At 43.8% G+C, this 13,686-nt stretch overlaps 1 protein-coding gene across 1 annotated transcript; it reads right to left on the bottom strand.

The window, feature by feature from the left end:
* Nucleotides 1-5,377: 5,377 nt before the first annotated feature.
* Nucleotides 5,378-7,417, bottom strand: LOC102519069 (methyl-CpG-binding domain protein 3-like 1). The gene is given in 2 exon segments (XM_032472168.1): nt 5,378-6,514; nt 6,516-7,417. Coding segments are annotated over 2 exon segments (612 nt in total). The 5' UTR covers nt 7,065-7,417; the 3' UTR covers nt 5,378-6,451.
* Between the last annotated feature and the right edge of the window lie 6,269 nt (nt 7,418-13,686).

The raw sequence follows: 13,686 nt of genomic DNA, 5'->3' as shown, positions 1-13,686 counted from the left end.
ATTCATCAAAATCAGGACCTCAATGCTTTGCCCCCTCCTAGTTGCCAGCCCCCATGAAAGTTGTTAGTTGTCCCAAGAATGCCCTGAATTGTGAAAGAATCCAACTCTGCCTCATAACATGGGCTACATTTACTTGACACCTCTTTCAGTGCCCTTCAGCCTGGAGCAGTCCCTAGTTTTTCTTGGGCTTCCATGACCTTGATACTGGAGGATTACAAGCCAGTTACTCTGTAGAATACCCCTCCAAGTGGCCATGTCTGATGTTAGCCCTGTAACTTGGGGTGTACATTTTTAGAAAGGATATCCTGGAAATGCTGCTGGGTCCTCACCATCTCCTCCCAGCAGCACATGGTATTGCTCACCTCATCTCCAGTGGTGTTCATCTCAACCGCCTGGTTTGGATTTTGCCAGCCAAGCTTCTCCACCATAAAGTTATTCTTTTATTCTTTGTGTAAGTATTTTAGCAGATGGTGCTTTGAAGCTATGTAAACATCCTGTTTTTCATCAAACTTTCTAGTAACTTGTTAGTTTCCCTAATCTGCTTACTTCAATCCCATAATTCATGAACACTTTACTCTCTCATTTACCCCAATTCTGGGATCTCAGACATCACCCACTTTCTCCCCTCAACACACACACAGTGAGCACCCCAGTCTCCCAGAGTCACGTCAACCTTAGAATTTATCATTCCCCCAAATGGTGATTGATGTAAATAACTGGCCTCCACAACCCATCTTTTTCCCCACTCTTATCCACACAACCCATCACCAGGTGAAGAGCTCTCTTCAGACTCACCCTCATCCAAATTCTGCACAAAATGTCAGAACAGTTAGTGGACGTGTTTTAGGGTTAGGGGTTAGAGGGCCTTGGGCTGCTGTGGGAAGTGCTCCCTCCCACCTCCTCAGGACCATGCAGAGCTCTGGGCCTGTCCTGGTCTTGTTCTGGGGCCTTTCGTGAGGCCAGCAGAGCCTGGATGCCTGGCAAGGAGGTGCCCATGTGAGGGTTGGTCTCAGAGGCAAGACCAGGGTGAAAAGGTCGCACTAAGGTCTCCAGGGCACTTTCCTCCCTCCTGCCCTCGGCAGACACTGGGCTCCATCCTCAAACTGATAATTAGACAACAGAGGTCAAAATTACCCATGTTATAAAAACCACTGTACCAAAACTGACACACACACACAAAAAAACAAGATAAGAAATTGCATATGTCTAGTAGATGAATCAAATCAATAGTTGAAAAGCCAAAACAACTAACCAAAAACAACAATTATAAAAAAAACTTTCCACAATGAAAGCTATAGGACCATAATCATGAAATATTCAAAAAAATTATATGTTAGGAAAAAAAAACACCTGAACTCCTCAGGTTTGCCTGGCCCTGCACAACAGTAGGTGAGCACCAGCCCTGGCACCCACTGTGGTCCTTGCCCCACCCACCGGCACCAGCATCCTCAGGTCCCAAGCCATAGAACCCAGGACCCAGTCCACCCATCAGTGGGCTGGCACCAGCCCTGGGGTGTGACATTACCCACTAGTGGGTGGGAAACAGCTCCATCCTACATCAGCCAGCACCAGCTCCGGGACACCTTGAGTCCCTCAGCCAGCTGCTCTGGGATCTGGACCCATGCACAAGTGGACCGTCACCAGTTCCTGGGCACAGTAGACCCCACAGCCAGCCGTGTCAGGAACTGGACTCCCCACCAGCAGGGCAACACCAACCGTGGGGCCTCCAGTCCATGGTCCTGTGCGTGAACAGCAGCACACTAGTTCTGGGACCCCTGGGCCTGCAGCCAAACATGCTGGGACTAAGCTCCATCCACCAGTGAGCCAGCACCAAGACCAGCACCAAAACCTCCTCTGGCCAAGCAGCCAGCATGCCAGGACCCAGCCTCACCCACCAACGACCAGTATCCTTCACACAAGGCAGGGACTTCAACTGTGCACACAGGGGGCCAACCGTACCTACCAGCATGTTTACAGTTGTCACCCCACCACAGCAGTAGGACCCATGCAGCCCACAGAGGGGCACTCCTAGGGAATGAAGTTCTGCTTCAGAGGGGGAGCGTGCTAAAGCCCCGAGGGCATTTCCGACAGAAGGCCAATTCTACACGGTCGGGAAATGTACAACAATCTACAGATTCAATGCAATCCCTATCAAGATACCAATTACATTTTTTCACAGAACTAAAACAAGCAATTTTTTTGGTGGTGGAGGTAATTAGGTTTATTTATTTATTCTTAGAGGAGGTACTGGGGATTGAACCCAGGACCTCCTGCATGCTAAGCATGCCCTCTACCACTTGAACTATACCCTCCCTCCTAGAACAAGTACTTCTAAAATGTGTGTGGAAACACAAAAGACTGCAAACAGCCAAAACAGTCTTAGTAAGAAGAAAAAAGAGGAGGTATCAATCTTCCCGATTTCAAATTCTACTACAAAGCTATAGTAGTCAAAAACAATGTGGTACTGGCACAAAAACAGAGACACATAGATCAATGGAACAGAATAGACAGCATTGAAATAAACCCAAACTTATATGGGTAGTTAATCTGCAATAAAGGAGGCAAGAATATACAATGGTTAAAAGACAGCCTCTTCTATAAATGGTGTTGAGAAAAGTAGACAGCTACACACAAAAGAATCAAATTGGACTCCTTTTATACTATATACAAAAGTAGATTCAAGATGGATTAAATAAAGACTTTAATGTAAGACCTGAGACCATAAAATTTCTAGAAGACATAGGCAGTATGCTCTTTGACACTGGTTTTAGGAATTTTCTCTTTTTGGCACTGCCTCCTCAGGCAAGGGAAATGAGAATAAAAATAAACAACTGGGACCACATCAAACTAAAAAATGTTTGCACAGTGAAAGAAATGATCAACAAAATGAAAAGGCCACCTACTAAATGGGATAATGTATTTGTGAATGGTGTGTCCAACAAGGGGTTAGTATCCAACATATATAAAGAACTTATGCAAAAAAAAACCCCCAAAATAACTCATGCAGCTTGACTTAAAAAGAAAAAAACCCAATTAACAAATATGCAGGACCTTACATTTTTCACAAAGAGGACATACAGACGGCCCGCAGGAATGTGACAAGATGCTCACCATCACTCATCATCAGGAAAGTGCAAATCAAAGCCACAGTGAAGTTATCACCTCACACCTGTCAGAATGGCTGTCCTCAGAAAGATAGCAAATAAATTGTGTTGGTACGGATGTGGAGACATGGGAACTCTAACACTTGGTTGGTGGCGATGTAAATTGGTGCAGCCAGTATGGAAAACATTATGGAGAGTCCTCAAAAAATTAGTGCTAGAACTACCATCCAATCCAGCAACTCCACTCCTAAGCATTTAGCTACTTTGAGAAGATATATGCACCCCTATATTCATGGCAACATTGCTTGTGACTGCCAGGATATGGAAGCAATGTAAATGCCAGTCAGTCCAGTCAGTAGATGAATGGATAAGGCAGATGTGAGCTCTAGATCTGTATCTATATCTGTATCTCAGTTTGTCTTGATTGTATTGTTCTTTTAAAAATTAAAAGTATATCTTTTGCCAATACAGGTTAGAATATTGCTAGTGTGATGAAGTGAGCCCTCAAGTTTAATTCTCTGCTGAATTTCAGTAACACCTGAAAAGTTCTGTTTTCGGCTCAAGGATATTTATGCTGTTCTTCTGGAAGAACAACTTAGTAACACACGGCTGTTAAGCTGTATGCATGCACCTGAATTCATGTGTGCTTTTATTTGCATTATATATATATGTGTGTGTGTATATATATATATGGAATATTGTATATAATATACATGTATTATATATATATATAATGCAGTACTACTCAGCCATAAAAAAGAATAAAATCTTGCCATTTGCAAAAACATGTTTGCATGTTTGGACCTAGAGGGTATTATTATGAAGGAAATAAATCAGAGAAAGGCAAATACTGTATGATTTCACTTATGTGTGGAATCTAAAAAACAAAGCAAATGAACAAACATAACAAAACAGAAACAGAGTCATGGATAGCAGAGGAGAAACTCTCCAGAGGAGAAAGGGTGGAGGGAGGAGAGACATAGGTGAGAGAGATTAAAATTTCAGAATAAAAAATACATGAGTCATACACTGGTATGAAATGTACAGTATGGTGAATATAGTCAGTAACTTTGTATTTTGTATGGTGACAGATGACTGCTAGACTTACCATGGTGATTATTTTGAAATGCATAGAAATACTGAAGCAGTATGTTGTGTACCAGGAACTAACATAGTTTCACAGGTTGATTATACTTGAGAAACAAACAAGCAAACACAGAAACTCATTGAAGAAGAGATCAGTTTGTGGTTGCTACATTCAGGAATGGGAGGAAGGGGAATTGGATGAAGGCGGTCAAAAGATACAAACTTCTGGTTCTCAGATAAATAAGTACTAGGGGTGTGCGACATGGTAAAGAGGATTAACATACTGCACGGTAGGTGTGAAAGTTGTTAAGAGAGTAGATCCTGAGTTCTCAACACAAGGACAGTGTTTTTTCCTGTTTCTTTAATGTTGCATCTAGGTGAGATGACAGATGTTCACTAAACTGACTGTGGTCATCACTTCATAAGTCAAATCGTTGTGCTGCAAACCTTAAACTTACACAGTGCTGTTTGCCAATTATACCTCAATAAACCTGGAAGTAAAAATAAAAACAAAATGGAAGTAAAACCTAAAAAAAATTAAAAATTAAGATAAAGACTCCCACATTTCTGGGGTTTTGGTCTGCCTGTGAACGTTCCTTCAATCTCCACATCTTGGGAGTTCTGAAAGGCTGTCTCTGCTCCTGGCCCACGTGAAGTGAACCAGTAAAGAATGAACGTCATGAAGAAGCAATGTGAAACCCCCAAAACATAAAAGGAGTCATGAGGAAAAGAAAAAAAATCAGTGTGGCTAAATAATTATTGGTTTTAAAACAAGATGTTAAAATACATTCTTTTTTTTAAAAACATTTTTTATTTATTTATAATCATTTTACAATGTTGTATCAAATTCCAGTGTAGAGCACAATTTTTCAGTTATACATGAACATATATATTTTCATTGTCACATTTTTTTCCTCCGTGAGCCACCATAAGATCTTGTATATAATTCCCTGTGCTGTACAGTATAATCTTGTTTATCTATTCTACATTTTTGAAATCTCAGTCTGTCCCTTCCCACCCTCCACCCTCTGCCCCCTTGGCAACCACAAGTTTCTATTCTATGTGTATGAGTCTATCTCTGTTCTGTATTTATGCTTTGTGATTTTTTTTCTTTTAGTTTCCATATATGAGCGATCTCATATGGTATTTTTCTTTCTCTTTCTGGCTTACTTCACTTAGAAAGACATTCCAGGAGCATCCATGTTGCTGCAAATGGTAAAAGACATTCTAACTAAAGTTCTGGATGATTACCACATGGTAGAGAAGATTCAATTTTATTTTATTTTTTATTGTCATGTATTTTAAAATTTTTTTTGGGGGGGGTGAGGTCATTAGGTCTATTTATTTATTCATTATTAGTTTTTTTTTAAAATAGAAGTTCTGGGGATTGAACCCAGGACTTCGTGCACACTAAGCGTGCACTCTGCCACTTGAGCTATGCCCTCCCTCCCCAAGAAGATTCCATTTTAATATAACTCGGTTTAGGGAAGATATATAGATACTCTTTTTTTTTTTTTTTTTTTAACACATCTCTCCAAGAAACTGACAAATCCATCAGGCAAAAGTAAGTAATGTTGAAGAGAATCTGACTAGTACAACCCACGTGACCAGGCAAATAGACAAATAGATACAATCAAGCTCAGGCTTCTTGTTAGATTAGTGATGCTGCAAACAGTCTCTCTTGGTAGCATGGTTCCCCCCAGTGGCATGTCGATTTTCATGAATCAAACTTCAAACACATACAGATCTAGGAAAAAAGGGAAAGTCTGGCCTTTCATTACATGCAACAAACCCCAGAAAAAAACAGAAATAGGTATCTTATTTGAGAACATAGATATAAAATCCGTTGAAACCCAATGAAATGTTTTGGGATCTATTGGGGAATATCACCTCAAAAGAATAATCCATTCTGACTAGGTAGCTTGTACTCTGTGACTGTGAGGGCAAAAACCTGAACAATCCCATGACTTTGGTAACTGTTAACTTTAAAACACAGATAAATAACATACTAATTGAACAGAAATGAAACAACAACATAGAGGGAAGATGTCTTTCTCTCCTCTCTGAAACTCAATTTCTTACCCCAGAAAGCCCCATGTTACACAAATGAGTTTACAATAAAGGAAAGTATTAGTATACCTTTTTATTCTCTTTTAAAGTATAGTTGTAGTTTAAATTTTTTTTATTAGTATATCTTAAAGTTTCACAAACTCAAAGCAAGAACGCTGCAAAGAGACAGCAATAAAGTGCCGTGCGGAATTTCATTGGCACCATCGTCTCTCCTTGTCATGGTGTTTGTCAGGACATCCTTCTTGGCCCCTCAGTTCTCTCTGCCTCACTCGCCAGTCTGTCTGCAGTCAGTGCTATTGCCAGTCTCTCTCTTGCTGTCTTCACTTTACTTTCCTGATCACTGATCTCCTCCTCAGTGACCAGAGACTGTTTGCAGAGGAGCTGCAGGATGCCCAGACCAGCTCCTGGAGTCATCTCTGACAAATCTGAAGACCGGGCAGGGGTGGGCCCGGGGCTGGGGTTGGGACCGCCTGTGTGCACCCCTGGCAGAGATTCACCAGCGCATCTTGGTACAAGTTTTTGCAAGGCTTTGGCAAGATCCAGAGGACTCAGTGGTTCTCCTGTGCTGCTGCGCGCCTGGAGTCCTTGCAGTCTCCTCTGCCAGCACAGCTGCTGGGGGGTGTCCAGGGTTTCCTCCTTGTGGCAGCATCTGACCTCATTGCCGGGATGGGATGTGATTCTAGTAACTGGTCTCCTGAATATGTAAGTGGACATCCTCAAAGGGATGGAGATGTTTAAACCTGGCTTTGGTTGGAACTGTTTTCCCCAGTCACGATGCTTCCTCTGCGAAGTCTTCGCCATCATGCTTCTTTTCCTCGTACCCTACAAAAATAAATTGGGAAACTGGAGCCACGTGAGGAATGAAATCCTCCTCCTTGGACCATTATCTCAGTCCTTTTGTACTTTCACCCTCCCTCTGTCCCTTGGGGGTTAGGTGTGACCTGCCTCTTGGGACATCAGCAAGCAGATGTGGATGAAGAACAGGAAGCTTAAGGTCAAAACTCAGGACCACTCCAGATCACTTCGGCTCCACCAGCTTGTGACACCCCCTTCTCTATAAGTACAATCATTTTCTCTTTTTGTCCTTGTCACTCTCAACTGCACAGGTCTGGGTAGTCTCTTGTGTCACATGCTCATCAGTCTTTCTCTAAAACCCAAATGCCTCCATTCTTCCATGTCATGTGACTGTTCACCTCGTTAACCCGCTGACACGTGATGTTCACAGCTCCTTTAACCACGGCGGCCACTGTAGACCACTTGTCTATGGTGACATTAACCCTCTTTAGCGGCTCACCCCATACCCCTGATGCTTACATCAACCCAAGTGGCCGTGTTCTAAATAAATAATTCAGAAAACATATTAACTCACAACTAATTTCTGATCTCTGATTTTTTTTTCCCCCAAATACTCATACTGTAGATACCTGTTCCTCAAGATTGGAAGTAATGCCTGATCACCATTTCCTCATCTGAATTTCTCTCCTCCTACTCCTGTCAATCCTGGATTCCATGCACTATGATCTCAATAATTCTCTTGGAATAACTCAAAATTCCTTACTGCTCATCACATCTGCCTTGTAAAACTTCAAGCCTGGAGGGTGGCACTTATCTGCCATGCCATAGCTACCGCTGGTCTCATGAACTGCACACAACATGATATTTTGCTACCATGGGAAATCCAAAATCATCTGCATCTACTGGAAAGCATCCACAATGCCTGGAAGTTTAATTTTCTTTGTATGTGCTGGCATATTTACTTTCTGAATTTTTTCCAAAGTCTGTTTCAGGTGTTCTCCAATTTCCTTTTTCCTTCACAGACATCCTATGTCCCTTAACTTGTCGGATATCTCACAGAGAAGTTGCTAACTACTAGGTGGAAATTTTACCCCGGTAGTTGCCAGATCTGCAAATATCTCTAAGATTCCATTGTTCCCAAATTTCATCTGATTATATTGACACACTTCTGTTCTCCTCCAGTGGTGATCTGGTCCTCATCCCTTCATCCTTCTTAGTAAATTCATGATCCTGACACAAAACCTCGGTATTTTCAATCTCTCCTTTTCTATTGAATCTTTCCATCAGCATTTAAATACCTTCACATCTCTCCAAACTCCACAGAAACCTGTCACCTCATGTTCCTGGGGCTCTCAGTCACCATCCTTCTACTCCTGAGTTGTGAACCACTGAGAAAGGTCATTTGATCGTGTGTCTCTGTTGTCTCACCTCCAGACTCCTTAGACCTCCCCACCCTTCCGTCAGACTTCACCATTCTTTGGGGGTTCCCACCTGGTAAGGGCACAATCACCACTTTGTTACTAGGCCAAACATGGATTTTTTCATTATTCATCTGACAGGATCTTTAAGTGGAAAATGGTTAAGTACATTTGGAACAATTGAGACATGTGAATCACATTTTACAGCTGTGAACCTTACAAAAATCTAAATATGGAGTAGGTATGTTGGATACTATTCCCCTTACAAAGTAGGATTGTGCTGTAAGTGAGAAGCACAAGATGGATTTTGGGAGCTCAATACCAGAAAGGGAATATAAACTATGTCATTAGTCATTTTTACATTGATTGTGTTCAGAAAGTAAATAACATCCTTGGCTGTAATGGACAATGAAAATGATGTCTCTTGTCTGTTTCTACTTTTTAAAATGTGGCTACTGAAAGTATTTAAATGCAATAATATAGAGTGCTGAAAACTACTGTTGGACAGTGCTGGTCCAAGCTGTGAATGAAAAAAAAGCTGACAGAAAGAGCTGTTCTCTTTCTTCTTTTCATCTTTTCCCAAGGAAAGGGGTCTACCCCAGCCTCACTCCAAGATACAGCAGATTTTCTCTCTCTTTCTTTCTTGCACACACACACACACACGCACACACACACACACACACACACACACACACACACACACACCTTCTAAACCAAAGACATGTCATTCCAGAGTCCCACGACTACGTCTCAAATGCACTCCTACATCATCTTTGTCCTAACTGGAATGACCTCAAGAAGGAAGTCAGAAGTCAAGAGAAGTTACCAGTTAGGATGAGTCCAAACCAGAAGCTGAGGATGAGATTGGGAGTTGGGGGGAGTCCCCTCCCATTGGCTTCTGTTGTAAATTCAATGCCTGTAGGAAACTTTTGGAAGAGGGTCATTAAAAAGCAATCACTTCATCTTTACTATGTGAAACTATACAAGATGTGTACAGAATAATGACTCCAGGCTGTCATGGAAGTCAAGCTGAGAGGACACAAATAATATAATTGAATCAATACTCGGTTAGTGAGTCCGAGAACAGGTGACACTGGGTTAATTTGGGCCTCCTCAGGCTGATTCTGATTGGATGTCCAACACACTGATGGCGTTATACTGGGGCCTCTGAAACGTCCTGGCCTTTCTACTATTTAACCACCACTGCCCTCCGACTGGTGACAGTTCTTGTTGACAAACCTCTCTGACGTCACCTGAAGGATTTTCCCAATACCCCACTCTGTCTCGGGTCTCTCTGACCGGCCATGTACCCTCACCCTAAAATAATTCATGACAGTCTATCTGCTTGTTGAAACCCTACCCTAGGGTAACTTTTGACTCTCTGTCTACTTATCAGACCCTTATTATAAAATAACTTATAATTCCTTAAGGACAAATACTTTCTGACTCACATCAGAGTCAATCACAATTATTACCATGAAACTTTCAACGAACTAACTCTTGGCTTTTTGTCTTTCTAAGCCCCTGACTCTTTCTCTTGTCTGGAACACTCTCTAAGGGTTACATCAATCTGTGTCCCCTGAATAAAATTCTGAAGACCCCATATTTGCAGTTTTCCCATGTGCAGTCTCCTGCAATATTATTATTATTATTATTATTTTATTATTATTATCATCATTGTTATTTTGATTGGCACACTCAGCATTACACATATAAGATTCAGCCATGTCTTTGCATATGTGGCTCATTTTTTTCCATTTCTAAGTAATGCTCCAGTGTATGCTGTATGGGAGGCATTATTGTGGGGACTGGCCATAGACTCCAGAGGAGGAGCTGACAGTCGCTGGGAGCAGCAGGGTCACAGATTTGTGAGGGGCCTGTTAGCCCTAAGGTGAGAGGGGGATGCAGGGTTTGGAGAGATGCGCCTGACCTGGGGTACAGGTTCAGGGAGGAAGGAGAGAGCCCAGGTGGGGGCAGGTGAGTTACAGCAGACTCCATGCAGGGTACTGTGGTCCTGATAGAAGCAGCTCAGAGCCAGAGGACTGGCTGTCAGGTGCTCAGCTTCACTCTCCTGTTCCTCTGTAAAACCACTCTGTCAGAGTTTGCAACACTGCCAGGGGACCCCTGAGCCCAGTTCTGCCCTGGCTTCATCCAAGGGGTCAGGTGGAAAACAGAACCACTGCAGGCCATGCCCATGTCCCCACAGGGAATGAACCCCATCAGGGCACTGGGCTCACAGACTTCAGGAGACCACGACCCTCAGGACTGGTCTCTTCCTTGCTGTCACCTGCTGCTCAGAGGCCCAGGTGCCCCGTCCTGGCTCCACCCTCTAGGACTTGGATTCTGGGACAGCTTGTGGGTAGGGCAAGACACTCACACTCCTTTATCTGCCTGAGGGTGAGAATATCTTAAAGGCTACATTGGCTGATTTTGGAGGTGTGAATGTTTCCAGCAGGTATGGGGAGAAGGAAGGGGTGTGAGGTTCCTACATCAGTAGGGCTTTCCCAGGGTAAAGAGCTGTGCCTTCCCCCTCCCAGTCCATTCCCCACACCATCCATCCAGGAAGCTCAGATCCAGGAGTATGAGGGCCAAGGCTCTCCTTTTGCTTGTCTGTGACTTCCCATTCCCACAGCCAGAAGCCTGGCTCCCACCACCTGCCCTTTATCAACCAAATTCTCTGTGGCAGGTTACATGCACAGTGGTTTCAGAATTGTTAACTACTACACCCCGGAAAGCACTTTATAATAGAAAGTGCACAGTTTAACAATGGTCCATTCTTGAAGAAGTCTGTTCATTTCCAAAGTTAACTTAGGTCCACACCTTTTGCCCCATCATCAGCTGTTTTTTCCACCCATTTCTAATACATTTAATAGATTATGTTTCACACTGTGTATTCCATCCTGCTACACTGCTACATCCTAAACAACTAAGTTTGAATAGATTATGATTGACCTTTGGGCTGTACAAATGTGTGGGTGTAGACATACATATAGTGACAGGTGTCCATCCTAAAGTATCACATGGAACACTTCAACCCCCTACCCCACCCCATGATCTGCTCATGTATGTAGTCTTGCCTTTTCCATAATTGTCATCAATGGGGTCCTACTGTGTGCAGCCCCCTCAGACTGGGTTCTTTCACTTAGTAACATACAAGTGAGACTTACCTGTGTCTTTCCGTGGCTTGATGGTTTAATGTCTATTGCTGAGGAGAATTCCATTGTGTGTGTGTGTGTGGGAGGAAAACCAGTTTTCCCTCTCCCCTTCTAGGTTCTTGGATGAGACCTCTGAGCCCCTAATAAGACAGATTACAGGGAGAAAAACAAACAAGTTTAATAACATGCATACCTCCTGTACACAGGGGAGACACCCAGGAACACTGACCCCCTCCCTGAAATGGCCCAAAGCATCACCTTAAATATGACCTTCAGCTAAAAACAAAAGCAAGGCCTGGGGGAAGGAGGAAGTCATTTCTGACAGGTGTTGGCGGCCTTAAGTGAGTAGGCCTAGGGGTCCAGGCCAGAGTTCACAATAGCTCTTTAGACAGGAAGAGGGGCAGGGCACAGCCACTCCAGGAATGCCACAGCAATTAACATCAAAATGGTGGAAGATTCAACACCCAAGAGGCCTTGAGGTTCAGGATGATGAGAGATTTAACTTCTTGTAGATCTTGAGCTTCATTATATGCTCACTGTAATATATTAACATGGTGAATAACACGCCCACAGGCACCATGACAGTCCCAAGGCTGGCCGCAAAAGGTCAAAGAGTGGGAAATGGCCAACTTCCTGGGAATCCCAGCCCCTTCCCCAGGCTACTTAGACGGGTCCTTCCACTTATTAGCATATGAAGCCACCAAGCCTGTAGAAACCAGCAACATGGTGCCTTGTGGCCACCCCTCTCTCTCCCTCTTTGGAGATGGCCTGCATTCTGTCTTTGGAGTGTGTACCTACTTTTAATCTGAACACCCAATCCCCACACCTCTTTCTCTTGCCTTTCAATGTATCTCTCTGAATAAATCTACCTTCACTCAACTGTGGCTCGCTCTTGAATACTTTCCTGAGTGCCAAGGACCCATGCTTGGAGGGGCACATCCCAGGGGCTCGACCGAAGCTTGGCACATGGCCCTTCTCACGCCCCACATTTTCCTGCATCACTTGCACCTGGTAAGAGGTAAATGTAGGCATGCACCAGTAGTGTGAGTCAGCATTATGAACATTACACATGCGTCACTAGCATTATAAAAGGACAAGTGCGTACACATGAGCGCCACCTGCCCGCCGTGCGCGCCACATGCTTGTACTGCAATAAAGTGCTGCTTTTCTCCATGTTGGCTCCTCGGCACATTATGCCTTCTTCCAGTTGGGCAGCTCACCTCCTCGAACCCCTCTCCAGCCACCCTCAGCTGACAGCAGGTTACCATGAAAGCTCAGTAAACAAGTCAGTAAGGTTTAAAGTTTGTGTCCCCATTCACTTCATTCCATATGGCTTCCAACTGATTGTTTCTTTGTTACGGAAATGACAGGCCAGCCAAGAAACAAGCACCACTCGGAGGGTTGGAGTACTCAGATTTATTACGCCGGCGGGCTCAGAGGGGCTTCTGCTCCTAAGCCTTGAGCACCTCCAAGACGTGCACGTGAGGTTTTATAGGGTTAAGTACCAGCTTGGGGTATTCGGCCAATAGGCACGCAATAGCTTTAGCAACATCATTATCACGAAAGTAGAGGCAGTGAGGCAGCAAACCAACATTTCAAGGCCAGATATGTCTCTTTGAAAATCCAGCTGGCTAGCAAAATATGAACAGGGAATCAGCAAACCGGCACTTATTAATTTAGATTTACGAGTTAGCCCAGCAGAGCTCAGATCAGTAATCTGACACTTGCTACACTTAGATTTGTGACTTAGCTTGTTAGCCCAGCTGGGCTTTTCCTTCACATCTTAAGTATTTGGAGAAGTTATGGATATTTGGCTCTATTTCAGTTTGAATTTCCATTTTAAAGGCTTGAGCAGAGACGCTGTTGGGGCGGGGCCTCGGCTGGCTGTGAGGGCAGCTGTCCGCACTTTCCCATTGGCTGGCAGGGCCCAGAGCCCGCCTCCCCCAGCTGTGGCGGGAACTCAGTGCGTTCTGCCTGAGGATTTGGCGTCCCGCGCAGCTGACTGGAGCCGCATCTCCTTTGGACCTGCCGGGGCTTCGGGACAACAGGGGGTTATGT

The sequence above is a fragment of the Camelus ferus genome, chromosome 32 (genome assembly GCF_009834535.1).
Source record: "Camelus ferus isolate YT-003-E chromosome 32, BCGSAC_Cfer_1.0, whole genome shotgun sequence".
NCBI lineage: Eukaryota > Metazoa > Chordata > Mammalia > Artiodactyla > Camelidae > Camelus > Camelus ferus.
Note: the sequence above shows the minus strand (reverse complement) of the source record. Positions and strands in the feature narration are given on the sequence as shown.